The sequence below is a fragment of the Coturnix japonica genome, chromosome 15 (assembly GCF_054131305.1).
Source record: "Coturnix japonica strain WE chromosome 15, WE-NBRP24, whole genome shotgun sequence".
Classification (NCBI taxonomy): domain Eukaryota; kingdom Metazoa; phylum Chordata; class Aves; order Galliformes; family Phasianidae; genus Coturnix; species Coturnix japonica.
Window position 1 is genome coordinate 850940 of NC_140677.1, and position 21437 is coordinate 872376.

The 21437-nt window shown below is 48.7% G+C and overlaps 1 protein-coding gene across 12 annotated transcripts in view; it reads left to right on the forward strand.

The window, feature by feature from the left end:
• Nucleotides 1–21437, forward strand: part of SRGAP3 (SLIT-ROBO Rho GTPase activating protein 3) — a 64984-nt gene that overhangs the window by 30429 nt on the left and 13118 nt on the right. For 5 of the 12 annotated variants that reach the window (XM_015875333.3, XM_085516682.1, XM_085516680.1 and 2 more), the window contains exons 4-14: nt 874–936; nt 3109–3294; nt 4186–4314; nt 12219–12440; nt 12919–13020; nt 13207–13404; nt 14669–14753; nt 16093–16120; nt 18885–18987; nt 20686–20746; nt 21157–21234. In XM_015875333.3, the coding sequence (XP_015730819.2) occupies nt 874–936; nt 3109–3294; nt 4186–4314; nt 12219–12440; nt 12919–13020; nt 13207–13404; nt 14669–14753; nt 16093–16120; nt 18885–18987; nt 20686–20746; nt 21157–21234 (1255 nt within the window). Of the gene's footprint in view, nt 1–873; nt 937–3108; nt 3295–4185; nt 4315–12218; nt 12441–12918; nt 13021–13206; nt 13405–14668; nt 14754–16092; nt 16121–18884; nt 18988–19973; nt 20005–20685; nt 20747–21156; nt 21235–21437 lie in introns of those variants that run through there. The other 7 variants (XR_014934766.1, XR_014934765.1, XR_014934764.1 and 4 more) reach the window with 3 other exon arrangements.

Genomic DNA, 21437 nt, shown 5'->3' on the forward strand with positions numbered 1-21437 from the left:
CTGTGCTGCTAAGGTCCACCCACCGCACTGAGAAATAAAAGAAGGAAAGGAAAACCCTGCAGGCATGAGAGCAATGTGAAAAATGCAGCTAGATAGCAGTGGCCTAAATATGTTGCTGTGTTTTGTTCTCTATGGAATGGGTGTGAACGCATTTCCAGGAGATGACCAGGACTCTCTTGGACTCGGGAGCTGGGAGGCCTGGAACAGATGCTTCGTGCTTCACTGCACTTGGGTTTATTATGCAGTTTACAAGGGCAGAGGAGAACAATTCCATTTTGCTTGTTTGTGGGCTGCATTTTTCTGCAGCAGCAGTGCTCCTCCATTGCTTCGTACTGCTTAAGTTCTTTACTCAGTGAGTGGTGAGGTGCTGGAACTGATGCCCAGGGAGGCTGTGGATGCTCTGTCCATCCCTGGAGGTGTTCAAGGCTGGGCTGGATGGGGCCCTGGGCAGCCTGGGCTGGCATTAAATGTGGAAGTTGGCGGCCCTGTACGTAGCGGATGTGTTGGAGCTTCATGATCATTGAGGTCCCTTCCAACCCAAGCCATTCTATGATTTCCTCAGGCTGCTGTGTGCCTCTGTGAGTCAGGGAGGGCCCTCAGCTCACCTCCTGCTGTCTCACGGTACCGTTGGGTGGTGCCAAGCCCCACGTCTCACCATGCACACGCTGGTGACTTGCTGGCTGCTGGCCCTGCAGGGCTCTGGTGCCATGGTGGTAGGCCTGGGGAATGTGCTCGGTGGAGAGGATTGAGAGAGGTGTGTGTGGAATATTTGGAAGTCCTGTGGTTTTACTCTTCTCTCCAAAATGTATTTTGCTTTTAGAAATGCACATTGTGAGCATGACAGTGTAAATTCTTATTCTTTTTGTCTTCCAGAGTAAAGAAATTGGCTTACAGATGCATGAAGAACTCTTGAAAGTCACAAACGAGCTGTACACGGTAAGCATGGACTCCTGGCTGTCATGCTGTGTGCAGCACGGGAGCACAGCAGTGTGACTGTCAGAGCAAAGTGTCTGTCAGGCTCCGCAGGCACCTCGCAGGGCTCTCACCCTGTGCCATCCTGCACTCCAGCCTTGTGTTCTGTTCAGTAGGAACATTTCACTCACGGCTTCGATGAAGTGGAAGAGCATTTCCATTTGTATTGTGGCAAAGAACTTCCGTGTCCTCACCAGGCAGTGGATGGTGCCATCCATGTGTTTGATCTGCATGTAAATGAGTTGTTTTGGGTGTGCTGCAGTGTGGCTCTGGTGCCTGCGAGGCCTTCAGTTGCTGTGCCCTGTGTGTGGTGCTGCCTTCAGGCCCCTCTGGGCATTCTCTTGGCTCATTCCACTTGGAACTTCTGGCACAGATCTTCTATTTACAGGTTTGTTTCTGCATTGGTTGTTGAAGGACAGCTTTTGTGAGACCTGCAGTGCAGGTGGGCAGCCAGGCTGGATAAAAAGCCTGCGAGTGATCTGGGATTGCGTTGTTTATGGTTGAGTGTCACAAGCTGCATTAGTGATGGTGACTAATGAAGATTAATTATGGCAGCAGCAAGGCAGATGCAAAGCAAGCAGAGAATAAAAAGGACTGGGTTGGCCTTGGTGTCTTTAGAGCAGCATGCTCAGAACATGGCCCTGGGACAGGAGGATCGCCTGAGGGATACCACTGCATCTGTGAGCATTGAAAGCATTCTGCAGCCTGAACAGCAGGGAAAGGAACTGCAAGGAAAGCAGTGTACTTCGGTGCTCTTTGGGTCTGTGGCAAAATTTGTTTCCACGGGAATGGAGGTACCACCCTGTTTACTGCTTTGCTCCTACCTGCAGAGCAGAGAGGTCTGAATGGCCAAACAGACTGGAATGGCTGGAGAAACTTTGCAGTTTCTTTGAGCTGAGCTTGCTGCTGAAATAGCAGACCAGTTATGTCATCCTGCTGGGAGGGAGTAGGGAGAGGCATGCTTATTTCAGAAATTATGGTGGAACAAAAGTGAAAAGTTGGGCCTTATCAGACAAACAGGATTGCCATGAGTCCCGCTGGTACAAACCAGCTCACCTCCAGTCCCTAGTCTGCTGTCCTTGAGATTTCAGGTAGAAGCATTGAATCCTAGGGATTCGTGGAGGCTTCCTTGAAGCACTTGGAGTGCAGTGGGCTCAGTACCTGCTGCCTGGAGCCGTACTTAACCCCAGCCATTTCAGGGGAGTTCTGAAGCTCTGCCTGGGTTGTCCCAGCTCCGTGCTGCCAGTGTCTGTGTGATCCACCAGAGCTCTGATCTTCAGTGAGAAGCCAGCCCTCTCAACCTTGTCAGGGCAATGTGAACTGAGACATCCAGATCCCAAGGGCAAGCGATAAAAGGGGACAGTGTGACTAAAGGCATAAAGAGAGAAGAGCAGATGTGTTCCCCTTGCCAGCTCTATTGAAATGATCACAACTGTGCCCTTTGGGCTTCTGTATCCAAAAGAAAATGCTGCAGTGGAGGCTGCGAGTTTTCTTGGCAGCAGATTAGTGCTGTGTGTCCAGTGCCTGCTGGTGGTGCTCAGTTTAGAGGAAGAGATGTTGCTGCACTCCACCTGGCACTGACTGTGCTTGTGGTGGCAGTGAGATGGGAATTCAGGGCTGATGGAAGACAAACTCCAACTTGCAGCTGCTTTGTCTTCGAGCTGGGGTCTGTGGTTGGGATGGTAGAGCAGGGATGTGCTCGGTTACACTGTTTGCTTAGCAAGTTCAACTGCAGGAAGAGAAGGGTTGGGTCCAAAGTGGCATCAGGCTGATCGTGCCCTCCTCGCAGTTGTGGACACCCCAACCCCATCTGCAAAGCACTGGAGGACATTTCTCATCTTCCTGTAGGAAGATGAACCATTAATGAAGTGAGTGCTGTAGGTGTGGCTGTCTGCTTTTGCTGCAGTGTGGAAGCAGTGCATAGTGGTTCTAATACCAGCTCTGTGCTGTTTCAAAACAGGACTTGTTCTGGGGCTTTTTCTTTCCACCTTTTTGTTCCTTAATGCCATAGTGGCCACAGACAGCCTTGGCACAGCCAGGACTGAGCTTCCCACTGCACACAGCTGTTGTCCTACCCTCGTACACTGGGGCCTCCTGGCTGTGGAGCAGCCGGCTCACTCAGTCTTGTTCCCTCAGGTGATGAAGACCTACCACATGTATCATGCAGAAAGCATCAGTGCTGAGAGCAAGCTGAAGGAGGCAGAGAAGCAGGAGGAAAAGCAGTTCAACAAGTCAGGGGATGTCAGTGTGAACCTTCTGCGGCATGAGGAGAGGCCACAGCGGCGGAGCTCCGTCAAGAAGATTGAGAAGATGAAGGAGAAGGTGGGTGCATGGGATGAGGTGCAGGGCTGGAGCTGCCTGTGCAGTAGGAACTTAGCTCTGATTCATTCCACTTCTGTGCAGCTGCTTCTGTCTCCCTGGAAGGCATTAGGAAGCATAGCTGTAACTGCACTCATTTGTTTTGCTGTTGACAGTGAACTGTAGCTGTCTCAGGGTTCCTTGAGACAGAATAAGTACCAACTTTTCCTGCGTAGATTGCCTGGGGTTTAAGGTGCAGCCAAAACATTTAACACCTCTCTAGTTTCAGCTTCTCTCTGGATGTTGGAATCTTTAAAACTGTTTAATTGTCTGTTAATTTCTGAGAATAGCAGTAGATTCTTAAGCATGTGTGTTGGCCTTGCACTGAGGCACTGTCCTGCAGCAGGCCTCTGGGAAGGGTTAATCTTCTGTTCTAAACCTTCAGGCTAGTGATCCTCATGAGCAAGTGCCCCAGATCCAAGCACATCTGCTATTGCAGAGTTTTGAACTCTGGGTACTGCTCTGAATTTTGTAGTTTGGGCCTCTGGGCCAGATTCCACATCAATACAGCTGCTTAAACCTGGAGTAAATCCAGATGCGTGTCAGCATATCTGGGAGGAAAGTTTTGCTGCCAGTTGTGATTGTCGCCAAAACTTCCATGAATGTACAGATAAAAGAACAGCTGTGCTTGGGATGCTCTAGGTGCATCTGAGCAGAATGCACTTATTGTGTATTGGTTTATTGTACAGGGACATTCAGATGTGATCCCTTCCAGCCTGGCAAAGATGCCTGTTTTCATACCTGATGCCAAACTTTATTAATTCATGTGTCACACTTGGTCTCTGGGGCGCTGTGGGGCCCTGCTGCAAAAGGAACATCCTGTATATGCTCTAATGCTCCCTTTTGCTTTTTCAGAGGCAAGCCAAATACTCTGAAAACAAGCTGAAGTGTACTAAGGCCAGGAATGACTACCTGCTGAACCTGGCAGCCACCAATGCAGCTGTCAGTAAATACTATATCCACGATGTCTCTGACCTCATTGATGTAAGTGCTTCCTCCTTTGCATGCATCCTGCCTGCTTTGCACTGATGAGTGCACAGCTCAATCTTAGACATGGTTTGGTTCCTGTATGTGCTCATGCCCATGTGATAGTAATGAAGGAGAATTTGTTTGGACTTTAAAATATTCTTACCTGGGGCCTGATAATGTGCTGTAAGCTTTGATGATTTTACCCCTTTGTAGTTGCATGTGACTTCATCTCAGCTGGTGAAGGTGTATATGTGCTGTTCTGGAGATGTCACAATATGATAGTCAGCCTTCTGAATTTTATGGTGGTCACATGATCACACAGCAAAGTAATCAATGTATATTTATGCTATATAGAAGCTTCTGTTATTGTCATCTGGAAAAAAATAAATAGAGTTTTGATTATAACTGTATGTTATGAGCCAGCATGCATAGCAGTACCTTCAGAAATGCACAAGCAGAGGAGCCCAGATTTGGATCCAGCGTCATGTATCTTTTATGTGATATCACAAGCAGGCTGTGGTCTGAGTGTCACTGTATGGTGGTTTTGGCTTAGGAATTGTGCAGGAATGGTGCTTCCTTCACTATTCAATGACAGCCTCATCCTCTGTGGCTCCCACACGTAGGGTTTCCTGCAGCTGGAGCTTTTCAAAGTCCAGAGCTTTTGCTGTAGAATTTGCCTTGGAGCAAGCCAGCTGGGGTCCTTAGGTTTCCTCCTGGCCCATCCATTAGCCTGCATTTGAAATAGGTAAACTCTCATAAAAATCACATGCATCCTCTTTTTTTGTTGTTGAAAACAGAAACCTGTTCTTTGTGCTATGTGTATCTGTGGTTTCTATCAGTTTGAGTAGGTGCTTAGCACTCCTTTGCACTGGTGGCAGTGAAGCAGATGGAAGTGCTTCCCTAGCTAGGAAAGGCTCCTGCTGAGTTGTATCCAAAACATTCCTTGCAGGAAATCGACTCAGGGCAGCAACTCCCAGGAGCAGCTTTGTAGAAATGACAGGGATTGAAAGTGTGTGTATATCAGGGACTTCTATGAGCTACTTTTAAATGATTCAGAAGAGTATTCAGTCTCTTCCTTTAATAGGAGTCTTCACAGCAGTATAGATTGCACTGCACAGTTCCTTCCTGATAAGGCAGCTTCAGTGAGCAGTTCATTGCCTGACCTGTGAGCGCCAGGTTGGGCTTCTGTCCTGGTATTCACTGAACGCATGATTAAAAGATGCGTTTAAGTGTTTATCTCCTAATCAACCGATGTGTGTGTGTATTCTTCCAAGCACTAATTAAAATAAGTCTGATGCAAAACCCTCTGAGGATTTCAAGATTTTAAGGATATGGTAAAATATATTCTTAAATGTCCTCCCTATTCTTTGTATTACTGCAGATGACTTTAGTCGTGTTACAAAGAATACTCAGTAACTCAAGCATGAAAACAATCAAGCATTAAGGTGTGATAACTCCTTGATTTATCCAAGGAATTCCTCTTCCTGTTGCCCATTCTCTCTCCTCACACACGCTCTTCTCTCCCTCATTGTGTTTTTTCTTTTTTAAGAAAGAATACCTTATTTCTGTGGAGTTTCTGAGCCTTTGGTTTCCTGTAGAGGTGATGAGTTCCAGTTCAGTTATGGCTGTTTATACTATTTCTTCCAACTTTATTTCCTTGTGCTGACCCTTCTACTGCTGTCAGCAGATGGCTTTTCTTCCACACTCCAGGAAATCCCTTCAGGGGACTTTAACTAAAACATCTTTGACGCTGTGCAACTAAATTCCCCTAATGACATATCCTGGTCACCAATGGAAACAAAATATTGGATGTGTGTGCTGTACGTGGGTGCCCTAATTTTAAATCCCCAAAGAGAGTGCAGTTTATTTGAACAGACTTCTGTAGAAATGTTTTGCAAGAGCATGGCATGGAAGGCTTCAGAAAGCTCCAGAAGGAGTTCACATGTAATTATTTCCATTGGATGCCCCTGGAGCTGGTGATATTGTGCTATCATTGAACCATCACAGGGTTGGAAAGGACCCTCAAGATCATCCAGTCAAACTGTCTTCCCATTACTGCTGCTACCACAGCCACTAAATCATCTCTTGTAGCTCCTCATCCAGACGCCTCTTGAACATTGCCAGGGTCAGCGACTCCACCACCTTCCTGGGCAGCCATTCCAGGTTCCTTTCCTCTTCTCAGTCATTCAGCCACTCAGACCCAAGCCAGTAGGCCACAATAATGTGGCCAAAGTGCAGGACCCGGCACTTGGCCTTATTGAACCTCATCCCATTAACCTCAGCCCAGTGATCCAGCCTATCCAGATCCATCTGGAGGGCCTCCCTACCCTCAGGTTGATCAATACCACCTCTCATCTTGGTGTCATCTGCAAACTTACTGAGGGTACACTCAATCCCCTCATCCAGGTCATCAGTGAAGATATAAAACAAGATGGGCCCCAGTACCGACCCTGGGGGACACCACTTGTAATGGATTGCCAGCTGGACTTAACTCCGTTAACCACTACCTGCTGGGCACAGTGCTCTAGCCAGTTCCTTACCCAAAGGAGGGTATACCTGTGCAGGCCTTGGGCAGCCAGTTTCCCCAGGAGAGCACTGTGAGAGACTGAGTCAGAGGCTTTGCTGAAGTCTAGATAGACTGCATCAACAGCCTTTCCCTTGTCTACTTGTCTTGTCACCCAGTCATAGAAGGAAGCTGGTCAAGTACAGTCTGCCTTTCATGAATCCATGCTGTCTTGGCCTGATCCCCTGGATGCCACGCACGTGCCGTGTGATCTCACTCAAGGTGATTTGTTCCATAACTTCTCCCGGTACTGAGGTCAGGCTGACAGGCCTGTAGTTCCCTAGATCCTCCTTATTACCCTTGTATATGGCGATCACATCAGTAAGCCTCCAATCCTCCAGGACTTCTCCAATTAACCAGGAGCGCTGGTAGATGGCAGAGAGCGGCTCAGCAATCACCCCTGCCAGCTCCCTCAGCACCCAAGGGTGGAGCCCTGTCTGTCCATATGTATTCTCTGTAAAGGAAAATGAAGAAAACAAGTGTTTTCAGCTGTGGTTTTAAAGATAGCATTTTAATCTTAATAATTTTAGAAGATGTTGCAATAGTGCCTTTCATTCAAGTGTTTGTGCTGCTTGCAGACACTAGGTTGGTACCATCAGATTAGACTTGGGCTTAAAGTACATCATTTGCTTCTTCCCTCAAAAGAATCATGGTTCTTTGAAGCACCTGTGTTCTTATTTCTGTCATTAAGTTTATGACCAAATTAATCTCTGTGGCCTTGCATGTGGAATGGCGATGAAGTTGTTTCTGTCCCCCTGGAGCTCTCTGCCAAATAGCTTTGTGGTACTGGAAGTGTTCACACAAAGGATATCACCAGGTCTGGAGGGCACAGTGTGCCAGGCGGTCCCACAGGCTGGGTCTGACATTGCCACGAAGTGCTGCCGTGTCTGCGCAGATGGAGCATGTTCTGCATCTGAGACAAACAAATGGGTAAAGGAAGGGAATTCTTAGGAATGTTAAATTACTGCCAAAAGTTTTGGTCACTAGAAAATGATAATGACATTGTTATTTGTAATAAGGTCAAGTGATGCTTGGGAAGTAGTTTGGGAAAGCCACTGGTCGCTGTAGCTGTGCCCCTGGTGGCTGCAGCTGGCAGTGGTGATGCACTGAGGAGCAGAGCTTGCTGGGGCTGGAGGTAAGAACAGAATTCTCCTCTGTGGGTGGTGTGTGCAGCATGGCGGGGCTGGCCCTGTGGAGGTGGCAGTGGCAGCAGATGAAAATCCAGATGGACCTGCTGTGTTCTGAGCCTCACGCAGAGTGAGGGAATGACTTGCAGAAAAAGGGTTCGGTTTGCGTGATCTTTTTGAAAGCAGGGCTGATGTGGATGTAGGGGACAGGAGAGGTGCATTGACTCGATATACTTTCAGGAGTTCGACTCCTGTTCTCCACCACTACCCTGGTTTAGTAAACTCATGTTCTGTTTCTGTATGCAGGTGGTTAACATAATAGCTGCCATACTCCCCATTTGTCAGCAGCACCTTAAATCATGATAATCCAGTAGCAGTGCTTTTTTCTAAGCTGTTCTTAGAGTGCTGTGTTAAACTCCAGAATCCAGCCAGCACTCATCTCTTAAACTTTGCCTGTCTTGGCTTTAATAATACATCAAAACTGCATTTTTTCCCCCCAAAGTTTGCGCCCAGTAAACAGTTATTTCCTCATGCAGACACTACAGACATTGAAATTGTCTCGCTAGGTTAATGGAGCCCGCTTGCAGATTGTTTTATGGCTTGGAGTATCGTGTAGTCTATAAATTCTGCTGTTCGAGGGCTGTGAGCAGCCTTTGTCTGATGGACCTTGTTAGTGCAGCACAAAAAGGCAACAGGATGTTCCCTGGGAGAGAAGAATTCCTTCTTGACACTTTCTGTGCTTTTCCCAGTAGCGTGAACGAATAGCCTCAAGGTCCCAGTGTCCTTTAGGAGATTAATTTACCAGTGAGTTCATCTTGGAAAAAACCCAAACCAACACACATGCACAAAGGGCCTAAGAAGGCATACACAGGAGAGGAGTGCAGTAGGGAGATTAAGGGGCAGAATGAAGTGTGGGTCAGAAATCCTTTGGAAAGAAACCCCCTCCAGGGACCACAGAGGTAATTACCATAGTGGGGGTTGGAAGGGATCGTGTGGAGCTGTGCTCTGTGGTGCTGTGGGTAGGAGCATTGTTTGGAGGTGATCCAGCCTCGTGCTTCAGAGTTGGTTATGAAAGTCAGAGGGCCCCCAATCTTCCCCTGCACCATCCCTGTGTGCTTGCAGTTCTCTTTGGCTGAGAACAAATCAGGTTTTGGGGGCTCTGTCTGCAGTGCTGCCTCAGGCACCGAACCTGACGGTCACAGCTGCTCCTTTGGGAGAGGTTGTGTTGGAGCTGCAGGACTGTGCATGGGCACACAGCCATGTCCTGCAGGGAGGACAACTGTGGGTTGGCTGCAGAGGGGATATGTGGAGTTGGCTGTGCTGCCAGGCATTCTGTCCCCATGTTGTTGTGGAGGGGCGGTGCAGGGGTTGGTGGGCAGTGCTGGGCTGTGGCTGCAGCTGTGCCCATGCCCTCAGCATCACCTTGTGCTGGAGCTGTGGGGCTGCAGGCAGGGCTCTGTGCTGTGCTGCCCCTGGTGTGTCCCAGTGGCCTGTGCCTCCTCCCAAGGCGCAATCATTCCTGCTGCTGTGCAGCTCTGTCTCACAGCACACAGAGGCTGTCTGTTGTGGCCAGACATTCCTGTACCTGTGCTGGGATGCTGTTGTGGCCAGGCTTGTTTCCATTCTGATGGCTCTGAGAGAGGTGTGGCTGTAGGACTGCTGCTCTTCTGTTCTCTGTGGCCACAAACTGAGCACTGTGTTTTCTTGGACTGTTTCTCTGAAGACCTGAAGGTTCTTCCAGGTGTGAGGTGGGTGCTGGTACCCAGCATTGGCACAGCCTCAACACTCTGAGCAGAGCTGTGTGGACTCCTGGCTCTCAATGTGTCTCCGGTTGAGCTCTGTAATGCTTCCAGCCCTTACAGGGGTGGTATGAGACTTAATGAATTAATATACAGAGAGCTTTGAGCTCTTCAGATGAAAGGCGCTGCAGAAGTGCTAAGGGTTGTTATTTGTGCTTCTAATTTATTTTCCATCAAAGGGGGATGAGAAGGGTGAGAAAAGGCTGTTTGTTCTGGAGATGGAGTTTGAAGTCTTTTTATTTTTTTCTCTTCGTACTTGGTGTGTTTCTTTGGGAACTGTGTGACTGTTGGTGCTTCTTTCCCCTCCAGGCAGTAGTGCATGCAGTGCCAGCACAGTGCTCAGAGCTGGGGCACATAGCGAGATGCTGCCCTGGGTATCAGTGCTGGGTACTGCTGGCTGCAGCACGAGCTCTGTTGGCAGGGAGGGTGTCAATAGCATTTTTCTCTGCGTGTATCAGGGACTCCACACTCCTCAGAGACTCACAGTGCTGTATCCAGTTTGCACCCTGCTTCCCCCACTTTGATTCCCCAAAGAACCATTTTTTGAGCGTTGTTTGCTGAAGGCAGAGCTGCACTACTCCTTAACTGTCCCTGTTTTAAACTAATAAATGTAGAAGTTAAATAGCAGGAGGATAAATAGTGAGTTATGACCATTTAATCAGCCCTGCCCCTGTGGGGGGCAAGCAGAGCATGCAGAGGATCTGCAGGTGGGAGTTAGGCCTGTTGTGTTGTCACTGCTCATTCTAGCACAGCCCAGCAAACAGCTCTGTGTGACATGATGTGAGCTGAGGGTTGTCCCTTCACGTGGGCAGGAGGAGAGAGGCAACTTCTCTGTCTGGGCTGCTCGTGGCACTAACTGAGTCTTCACATTTCACTTTGAGTTTGTCAGTGTTGATGGTCTGATGCAGAGGCGCTTTCTGTGCCTTTCTGCATTGGCTAGCAGTGATTCCTGTGGGCACTGCAGAGTTGGAGGGGGGGCATCTGCCCCATGAGGATGGTTTTGTGCTGCCAGAAGTAGAGGGGAACCTGATGGGTGAGCCGGGGTTCTGGGTGATTTGGTTACAGCTCAGACAATGAGACTTTCTACTCATTCTTTAATTTGTGTGACAACAGAGCTTCTGAACTGTAATGTATGTGGCTGGCAGGTGCCAGCTCAGTTCTGCTTTCTGCACCAGCACTCTCACAGTGCCCAGCAGCACATTCTCCCTCAGTGCCTCCAATAGACATTGCTCTGTGCTGCAACCATCCCACTCCTTGGGAGTGTCCCTGCAGATCATTGCACTCATGTGCAGGTATGTGCAAACTTCAGACTGTGTGTGAGATTGCTGCTTATTGACTGTGCTGGTGGCAGCGCATGTCACTGTGCCAGGAGCCAGAAAGGGTATCTAGGGGGATATGTGATTATGGAACTCCTAACAGTGATGAAGCTGTGCTTATCTAACTTCACATCCTTTGTCAGGAACTTCAGCCCTCTCCATGTCTAGAAATAGATGTGCCTTATTTTTGGATTGCAGCCTCCTTGCAGCCCTGTTAGCACAGCTCAGTCTGATGTGCTGACCTCCAGCTCCTGACTGTGCCTCAGTGTGCCCCTCCTTTCCGTGCAGAGCCACTGCTGGCATCCCTGTGCTGGGTGCTTGCAGCAGGGCCATGCCTGACACTGTGATGCCATGCTTTGGGGGCTGGGAGGAGACCTGCTGGGATGGAAGCTGCTGCTTGCTCAGCTGTGATTTGGTGCTCAGAGCAGCAAATCCATGAGCTGTTGCTATACTTAATCTGCCAAATTCAATTATATAAAAAAGAGAGATTAAAAACAGGGTTTTGCTGCCCAAATACTGTGTATTAGGCAGTTAGATCAGTTTTATCGTCTTCTTCAAGATTAACACGATCAATTGTGCATAAAAAACAGCCTTGTTGTGGGCTTCCTAGCAAGGGTGGAGGGGCTGTGCATGTACTGCAGAGCCCTTCAGTGCCACAGTGTTCCACCACCTGTCAGTATGGGGTAGCTCAGGGAATGGTTTCTCTGTGCAGAAGGCACTGGCAGGATCCCTGGAGGCAGGGAGTGCTGTGGGCAGCACACAGTGTGGCCCTCTGGCTGCTTTTCCCAGAGGCCTTTGAAGGGCAGGAGTTCTGTCATTAGTGCGGCCCTGTTCTGGTGCAGAGCAGCCAGAGGAGCCATGCCTTTGTGTGATTTTTAGCTCTTCCCGGCCTGACAACCACTTGTTTGTTTTTTTTTTTCCAGCAAAACCAAGGCATTAAGTTCACGTGCTGTGCCTGGGGTAGTGCACAGCCCAGCTAATTGTGCTCCGGTACCTGTTCTTCCTCAGTCCTTTTTCTCGCCTTTCCATGCGGTGTTGCAGGGCACTGATGGCACAGCGATGGCAGTGCTGGTGGTACCTGCTCCTAACTCAGCCCTGCCTTGCTGTCCCACAGTGCTGTGACCTGGGGTTCCATGCCAGCCTTGCACGGACCTTCCGGACGTACCTGTCTGCTGAGTACAACCTGGAGACCTCCCGCCACGAGGGTCTGGACATCATTGAAAATGCTGTGGACAACCTGGATGCACGGAGCGACAAGCACACCATCATGGACATGTGCAATCAAGTCTTCTGCCCTCCACTGAAGTTCGAGTTCCAGCCCCACATGGGGGATGAGGTATGGCGATGTGGAGCTGCCTCACAGCCTGGCGTAGGCCTGGTCCCTGTTAGCCATCACCTTTACATCATTTCTTCCCCTCTGCTCTGTCTTCATGTGTTGCTGTTCACGTTTCCTTTTTTAATGAGACATTTAGTTCATTAGCAGCGCTCTTCCTTTCAGTCTGCTCCTTGTCCTCTCCCAGTTACAAAGCCTGTGGTTTCATCCTCAGCTCAATTGTCCAGCAGATATGATGGTGGGGCCTTAATTTACCTGCTGTAATTTGGAGACTCTAATTGAGCTTTAAAATGCTGAGTAGAAATGCTTTGTACTAAGCCCAGGTCCACAGTACTGCTGCTTGGAAACTGGACCACACTGCCTGGGAGGGCTTCAAGGAACTTGTGCGTAGCTGGGAGAATCTTTCTGGTATTAATGTGCACATCTGGTCTGTGTACAACTCACTGAACCCCTCTCCTGTCTCTGCCATGCTCCTGCTCAGGTGTGCCAGGTCAGCGCCCAGCAGCCTGTGCAGACCGAGCTGCTGATGCGGTACCACCAGCTGCAGTCCCGCCTGGCCACCCTCAAGATAGAGAATGAAGAGGTAAGAGCTCATTTTCCATCCCTGTTGTGCCTGGGTGTGGGGGTGTGCAGTGCTGAGATCTCCCTTTGCAGTTCATGCTGGGGCAAGCCCAGTACTTACAAACTGCTTGTGGGCCAGTTGTTTGGGCTCCAGATGTCATTTTTTCCCTGTTTGCTTCAAAAACATACTGTCTTTTATGCCTGATAGGTACGAAAAACTCTGGATGCCACAATGCAGACCTTGCAAGACATGCTGACGGTGGAAGATTTTGATGTTTCAGATGCCTTCCAGCACAGTCGCTCCACTGAGTCGGTCAAATCAGCTGCTTCAGAGACTTACATGAGCAAAATAAACATCGCCAAGAGGAGAGCCAACCAACAGGAGACTGAGATGTTCTATTTTACAGTGAGTCTCACACCATGTGATGCAGGACGGCAGGGCATTAATTGCAAGGACTGTGTTGCATTTTAAGTGCTCATTAGTGAAGGGCAACAACCAATTCAGTCTTTCACTATTTGTCTTCTGTATGGTTTGGGATTGGAATGCATGGAGAATGACAATTTAGTGTCTGTCGCATTCTCATTTTTAATGGAACAACTGCAGCATGCAGTTTTGACTCAAAGGTTACAGAAGTCAGCAGCAGTGGCTCAGCACTGGACAGCAGGCTCCAGTTAAGCCCAGCCGATGGATCCTCTGGAGGCCTTTCCTGTTTTGAATTCTCAGCTGAGCCTTCCTTTTCTGGTCTACACAGATAAAATCTGCCCTGGGCCTAGGGTTGAAATAAACAGCCATTAGCATCTCACACAAACACTGCAGCAAGCTGTGCTGGCTGGGGTTCTGTGCAGTGTGTATGCTGGGCAGCAGCAGCCTTGGTCAGGTACTGCGCATCTGTGCTGTACTGGAGGTTCTCTGTTATCACTCTTGAAGCAATAAGACATTAGCTCAGCAGATGTGCCCCTCATTAAATGTGGTTAATAGGCTACAGTTCATGTATTTATCTGGTGATGTATACGTGAATGTGATTTCTCAAGCAGTATTATTATTTCTGTGTGGGCAGGGAAGATGGAAATCAGCACATTAGTTTGTTTTGTGTTTGTTTCTTTAATTTGGCAGGAACTTGTGATTTTTCCTATTTTTTTTTTTTTTTTTGGCCTTCTGTTTTCCATGCCTATCTCCTTTACTCCTCCAATTTTATAGAGAATTGCTTACTCTGGAGCGATCGTGGGTGCACAGAAGTCTGGCAGTTGTGCTGCATGGTTTTCATTGCCCAGCATGCTGCACGTTCACTGCCTGAGCTGCTCTGCTGCATCACTTGTGTGAATGGAGCCAAAGTGCCGCCAGGGGAGGGAAAACCTCTTTGATTTTCCAGGCTGATCTCAGAAGTCTAACAAAGGAAAGTTTGCTTTGAACTTTTTTCTTTGGAGCAAGTTGCATTCCCAGGCAGGGGGTGCAACACCAGGGAGACGAGGCTAACAATAAGATCTGTAGGGCAGTGGGAAGTGATTATCAGGCCATGCTCCGTCCTACAGTGCATCTGCTGCCTCATCTGTTGGAGCCTGACAGCCTCCGTATCCCCTCAGGAGCCTCCCAGGCAAAAAGTGTACATCTATTACAGAAGATTATTGCCAAGTGTCTTAACCTACCTTGCTTGTTCTGTTCTTAATTCCAGAAATTTAAAGAGTATTTGAATGGCAGTAACCTGATCACAAAGCTCCAGGCTAAGCACGACTTGCTGAAGCAGACTCTTGGGGAAGGTGAGTTGTGGGGTTAGGCCTAGAGAAGGAACACGTGCTGCCAGCATTGCTCTGGCTCTGAGCTCTGGCTTCAGTGGTGTGAGGACAGAGCAGGCAGCATGTAGAAATGGGCCTGTCAGAGCTCTGCCCAGAGATCCCAGGTGTTGGCACCAGACTCAGGCCTGTTTGGTAGCTACAGGGCTTTGGCTCCTGGGGGTCGGTGCAGGAAGTGATTAATCCCTTGTTGATGATTCCGTGCCTGCCCTGCTCTCACACAAATGCACTGTTGCAGCTGTACTTGAGAGGAGGAGTTTGGTGTCAGTCCCTGCAGTTCTCTTAGAGTTGTGCAAAAGCAGCTGTGGAACATTTCCACATGGAAACTGAATTTCTTCCAGGTCATGGGATTGTCCTGATGTGTAGACGTTTAGCCCTGGAATGCAGAATGCTGTGTTTCACTGTGAGCTGATTCTCTTTAGGAAGAAGTCTGAGTTTGCAAAACATCTGTGTGGAATTCTTTGCTTTTTCAGTGAGGAATTGGCTGTAAGCTTGCTTTCTGCAGGTGCCAAGGGAGAGCAGGAAGGAGTCATGTGTAGCCAAATGCTTCCTTTTATGTGCCTTAGAAAAAAAGGAAGGCTAAATTGGCTTCCTTGGCCTTCGGAGAAAGGCACAAACAGCATGTGAAATGGGTTTCGTTTTTTCAGTGGATTGACAAACCCTTTAAAAAATGAGCAGATCTTATCACTGGTAATATGCTGCCGTTTATGTGAAATCCAAGCACTAAAAATACATGAAGGGAGTGAGAATATTGACAGCCAGAATAGTCTGCTTGATGATGATTAGATGGGCTGTTATCTCACAGGAAGAGCCAGGGAGCAGAATTACACCACTGTATTCAGATGCTATTAGTGGTCCTCTATGAGGCGGTTGGATAATCTCAGCTTCCTCCCCAGGGGCTTCAGCCCTCATCAGCCTCCCCCTTTCCTATTTGAATTTGGCCAATATCCAGCTAGTGTAAATGAGCACTTATTGCAGAGGACCTGCAGTGCATCTGGTTATTTTTTTCTGAGATGGACTTCATATTGCAAATAAACCTTTAATGTCAGTGGGAATAGAAGATACTTTCCCTCCCTTGTGACTGAGCCCTGGACTTCTAATGCCTCGTATGGAAGAGGTTTGCATAGCAACCAGCTTAACATCTCCTGCAACCCGCAGGGCTTTTGGGCACAGCTAACCTCTGTGCCACAAGCAATTATCTTGGGGCTTACAGAGCCAGAATGGGGGTGTGAGTACTTGTGCAGCTGTATTTTAGCTGAATTTTTATTGATGTGAAGAGTTGATGGGAATTTATTTTTCTTCACAGGTGAAAGAGCCGAATGTGGAACAACCAGGTGAGAAGTTTCTTTTATTTCATCTGTATTTGGGAAGAATCTTTGGCTTGTGCTGGCTGTGGTGAGGGTGGCTTTCTTTGCTGCTGATGCAGCTTGGTGGGGCTGGAGGGCAGGCAGACCCTGCTCCCCATATCACTGACATGCTTCCCTGCTGCACTGCCTCCAGTGGAGTAGTTGGGGTGATGACAAGCATGGCCTTGGTGTTGCTGCAGTGTAGTTTATAGCTGACTGGCTCAGAAGTGTCTGGAAGTGCTGTGTCAGCACGGTGCATTGTAGTGCCTGATAGGCACAGCTGAGGTTGGGTTGTGTTCAGACACCGCAACATGAACGTGTCCATCTGCTGCCTACCATCCCTGTTTGTTTGAAGCCTTTGATACATCCTCCAAAAGCCTCTCCTGTCTCTTGTTACCTTACCTAGGAGTACAGAGAGTGTTTGTATTCCCTCACTTTCATCCAGCTACAGCAGGAGATAGTGCTGGGCTGAATGTAAAGGAAAGGAAGACTTTGATCTGTGTCCAGTCCATAAAGCATCTCCACAGATTTCTGGTGGCTTGCTCTGAGTTTGCTGCTTTCACAACAGTAAGACATGGGCCAACAAAGCCTTCTGATATCTTCCCAGAACACGTAGAACCTCTCGGCATCATCTTTTTATCCCATTTCAATATTTAATCCAACTTGCAGAACCAGCAAAAAAGCCGCATGCATTCCATGTTTGAAATGCTGAAGCAGATGGTAGTGGCAGGGCTGCCCAGGAAGGCAGGAAAGAGGCTGCCTGACAGAGAGCAGGGGTGGGCAGGGTGCCTTGGTCTGCTGCCTGCTGGCGGAGATGGGTTGCACTGCAGTGCTGTGCCTGGCCAAGAAGCGTCAGTGCTGGACTTCCAGTACAAGATGCCATCAGGACGTCAGAGTGGGCAAGAGAGCAGGGACACAGGCTAAGAATTCCAGACATCCTCAGGTATCACTGCAGTCTTTTGTTCCTGGAGTTGCCCTTGGCCTTTGCCTGTTGCAGTGCTGGGTGCCCTGGGGCACTTGGCTTGACCAGGGCTCCTGAAGAGCAGTGGGTCCTCTGTCACTGCCTTTCCCAGGAACCCAGCAGAGCTGCCCTGCAAGGCTCTCACATCTCCAGTCCTTGTGTTGGCTTTCACACTCCTATGCCTTTGGGAGCCCCAGGCCGGGCTTTCTGCTGAACTGGTTGATGAAACCAGGCCAAATCTGAATTTGCTCTCGAGTACTTTGTTTCTCAGGAGTGGGTGCCCATGGACTGGCGATGATGCAGGCCAAAACAATCAGAGGAATGAATAGTGGCCTCCTACATGAGGGATGATGGCACAACTCCCTGCTGCTTATGTTTGCTTTTGTTTCAGCCTTTGCTTTTACTGCACAAAGGAAAACAAACAAGAGACAATCTCCTTCTTGTGAGTTCAGGCAGAGCATCCTTCCTGCAGACACAGCTGGAGGAGGACTTCCCACTTTGAGAGGAGATGGCACCTCAGCAAGCAGCCCTGGGCTGCAGCACGTGGCTGCTCGGCTGAGGGTCAGGGGCACTGCTCTGTGCAGTGATCATTTCTGCTCCAGTGGTTAGTGTAGGCTGGGCTAGAGGATGGATCCAAGATCACTTAGGAAATTTATGCCATTTTTCTCTCTTTTCTAGATGTGAGTGCTTATGTCTTAATGGCCTTCATTATCAGAAGGAGAAATCAGAATGCAAACACCATTAACAGAAGCAGCCCCCCAGAACCCTGATCACAACACTAAAATAAGTGTTTCCATGGCTGTATTCCTAGAGTAGTGTGTGCCTGTAACCCTTGCTGAAGTCAGTGGAGTCCTCAGGATCTGTTCCCTTGGCTGGTGAGGCCCACTAGTCCCTGGGTGGCACAGGCAGGGTCATACTGCTTCATGGTGTAGTGCCACCCTGTGTTGTCTGGTGGTGCCAAGGGTGGCTTTGCTCAGCATTGTGTATTGATAGGGCTCACTTATTTCTTTGGATCTTGGGTTCCTGGCAACTTCTTCCTGCCAGAAAGACCAACGACCATTCACATCCCTGTGAGCCTCTTGCAGAGAGAAGATAGCTGCAAAGGGGAGTTCCCACTGTCCTCTTTTAGGCAGTGTGAGCAGAATGGGGTGCACTTCTCAAAAACAGGATTGCTTTGGTATTTTCCAAAGGTTAACTGTGGTCTGTTTGGGGTATACCAAGGGACTGGTTGAACACTTCAGCAGCTCTCGGTGTTTTTTCAGGCTGGCACAGTGCTGAAGTGGTAGAAGTAGGAGGCTGGTGTTAAAAATCCTTCATTTCACACCAAAATGTTATCCTTGGTAGCAGGGCAAACACCAGGCAGCAGTTGCACTTGCTGGCACCTCAAGAGAGGGAGGTGTGTGTAAAGGCAGTTTTGCTAAGCTGTGCTTAGCAGCTTTATTGTTTTCTTGCTTGAATGAAGGAAATTCTGCATGAAGGAAATTGCTGCCAACCCATCATCTGTTTAGGTTGTGGTTGCTGGTGTATTTACTGCTTTGTCGCTGTCTGGGGATGATTGTTTTTTGTGGTATCGACTGGGAGCCTTTGGGACACCCACCAGAACAGCCAGTGAGATGGCTGTGGCTGCATCAGAGGTTGGTGTGTGCAGCGCTCGGGCCACGTGCCAAGGCCTCACCATGGGGGTTTCTATTGGGTTTAGTTCTTGTTCTCAGTCATAACCTTTGAGATCTCACCCATTCATTGCATTTATGTTGGTGTTTTGTTGATTTCTTTTGTTCCATTTTCTCCCAGGCCCCCATGTCTTCCCCCTAAGCCACAGAAAATGAGGAGACCTAGGCCTCTCTCAGTCTATAATCATAAACTCTTTAACGGCAATATGGAAACGTTCATTAAGGTACTCACTGGCTGACAGTAATAGTTGATGAACGCTGTAAATGTAATGGCGGCTTTCCTGTCCTATCTGCCCACTGCTTTCCTGCCCCACACCCAGCTGAGCAGCCAGTGGTTCATCACAGTTCCGGCTCCCCACAGCCACCCCAGCCCATCAGTGTAGCCCTGCAGCTTTAGGGCAGGGGGTGTCCCTGCAGCAGCACTAGGCTGCAGCTCCCTGCCATGAGGTGAGGAGCAGCAGGGCAGCACACACTGCCTGGCTCTGCTGGGCCCTGTGGAGCATGGCACGGCAGGGTTAGGGCTTTTTTTTCCCCCGTACAATATAATAGATTTGAGGTGGGGAAACCACTGTGGAGTAAATAGGATTTTCAAGGTGGATTTTCCTGGAATGTGCTGATTAGAAACTTTAACAATGTACTCCCTCATTTTCTCCTTTTTTTCCCCATATTTGTTGTTCTTGCCCTAGGGCAGAAGCAGCAAACTTACAAGCTCCCATGTATCTCTCAGTTGTAGGGACTGCAGCCTTGAGATGAAATACTGTGTGCTGGGAGGGTAGATAAGCCATTCTGGCATATTTTCTTTATGAAAAGAAAAATGCTAAGCAGCCCAAGTGGTGCATCTCAGCACGACTGCTGGCAGTGGAGCAGTGTTGGTTTGGGCAGAGCTGGGCCTGGGGCTTGGCTCACAGCACACGTCCCGTTGTCCGGGGTTTTGTATTTAGTCTGATTTTTAAGAAAGATCCTGCTCAGAGCCCTTCCTGCTGAGTACCACTGTGCAGTGCTGGCTGCAGTGGGGTGCTGCCAGGGGCTGCTCTGGCTGACAGGAGCTGGGGAGGGTGGGTGGGTGCTGCAGGGCTGGGCTCGGACCTTGCTAAGCTGCCATTGCATTTGAGCGTTCATGGCCTCCAAAAGAGATGCTTACCTCTAACTGAACTCATCTTTGCTTAATCTCTTCTTTTTTTCCTGCTCTGCTGCTTTTTTGTGTTCTCAGAGGAAGGAGGAATGCGCGAACGAGAAATCAGGTATTTACTGCAGGCCCGTCTGTCAGACGGAGTAAATTGACCAGAGAGATGCAACTGCACTGGGATAAAAAGAGCCAAACAAAGCCCTGAGGAACATGAGCTCCCCTTGTGACAGCAGGCACTGCTCATGTTCCCCTGAGCTCCTGCCCCAAGGGGCGGCTGTGAAGTAAAGCCAGAACTGCCGTAGGCTCAGCCGCAGGCAGTGTGTGTTTCACAGACTGCAGTGGGGTTTTTACTTCTCTTTTTTTCTTTTCTTTTTTTTCTTCGGCATCTGCTGATAACGGCTCTTTCTTTAGGTGGAAATATTGTTGTAAGTTCTGTTACTGGAAGCTTATTTCATCAGTCAGGTACAGCACGAGATTTATTTTGGCTCAGTATTACACCTGCGAAATGGAGTAACTGTGATCCAGTTGCATCAGCTCACTATCTCAGCCAGGTAGTGAGCAAGTCTTTGTCACACACTTCAGTGAAAGCTTTTTGTGAGTAATCGGGTGCACACAGTGTATTCAGCACTGCTAGATGGCTTGATATGTGTAACACCTCCTTTTCTTGCCTGTCCTCTTACTAAACTTCAATGGCACTGATTTTCAAAATTGTCTTTGCAGCCTTTAATGCATTTTTCTGGGCTTTATTATCAGTCAACCAGTAAATTATTGCCCTTTTTTTCTTTCTTTCATGAAGGATTCAGGACAGGCCATTCCGCTTGTAGTAGAAAGCTGCATTCGTTACATCAATTTATATGGTAAGTTAATTCAGCAATACTGACAGCAGAACTTTCTGCAGATGTAATGAGTTACTTGCAGCCAGCAGAGAAATGCAGCAGAGATGCCCTCGGCCCTTGCTGTATGGCCTCAGGTTATAATTACCGTGACATTGACTGTGATGTAACATTGGATGACTGACAAATATTTAGGTCTTGTTAGCACTCATCCACATTAAATTGCTTGCTTAGGCCCTGGGCCAGCAGCAGCTCTTCCAGCACTTTGATCTGGGGGCCATGCTGGAGAGTAGGAGCAGGGCTGGCTCATGCTGGGCTGTCTGCTTCTCTGAGCCTTTCTCTCTGGGTGCATTGACTGCTGGTTTCTGCTGTTCTTCACCACAAAGTATTGTACAGCAACTGGACAAATATTAAAATAAATTGTTCTTTTCCAGGCCTCCAGCAGCAGGGTATCTTTCGAGTTCCCGGCTCACAGGTAGAAGTCAATGACATCAAGAATTCCTTTGAACGAGGTGCGTTGGCAGAGCATGTGGTCGACTGGGTCTCCTCCTGCCCGTACTCCTAGGGACAGTGGTGGCAACTTGGGGGGTGTTGGGGCACCAGATCTTATGTAAATCCACTAATAATGGTGAGAGAAGCCAGGTGGCTCTCTCCTTCTGGCTGTCCTGAAGTTGCATCTCTACAGTGGCAGCCACCCAGGGGGAGAATAGCAGCA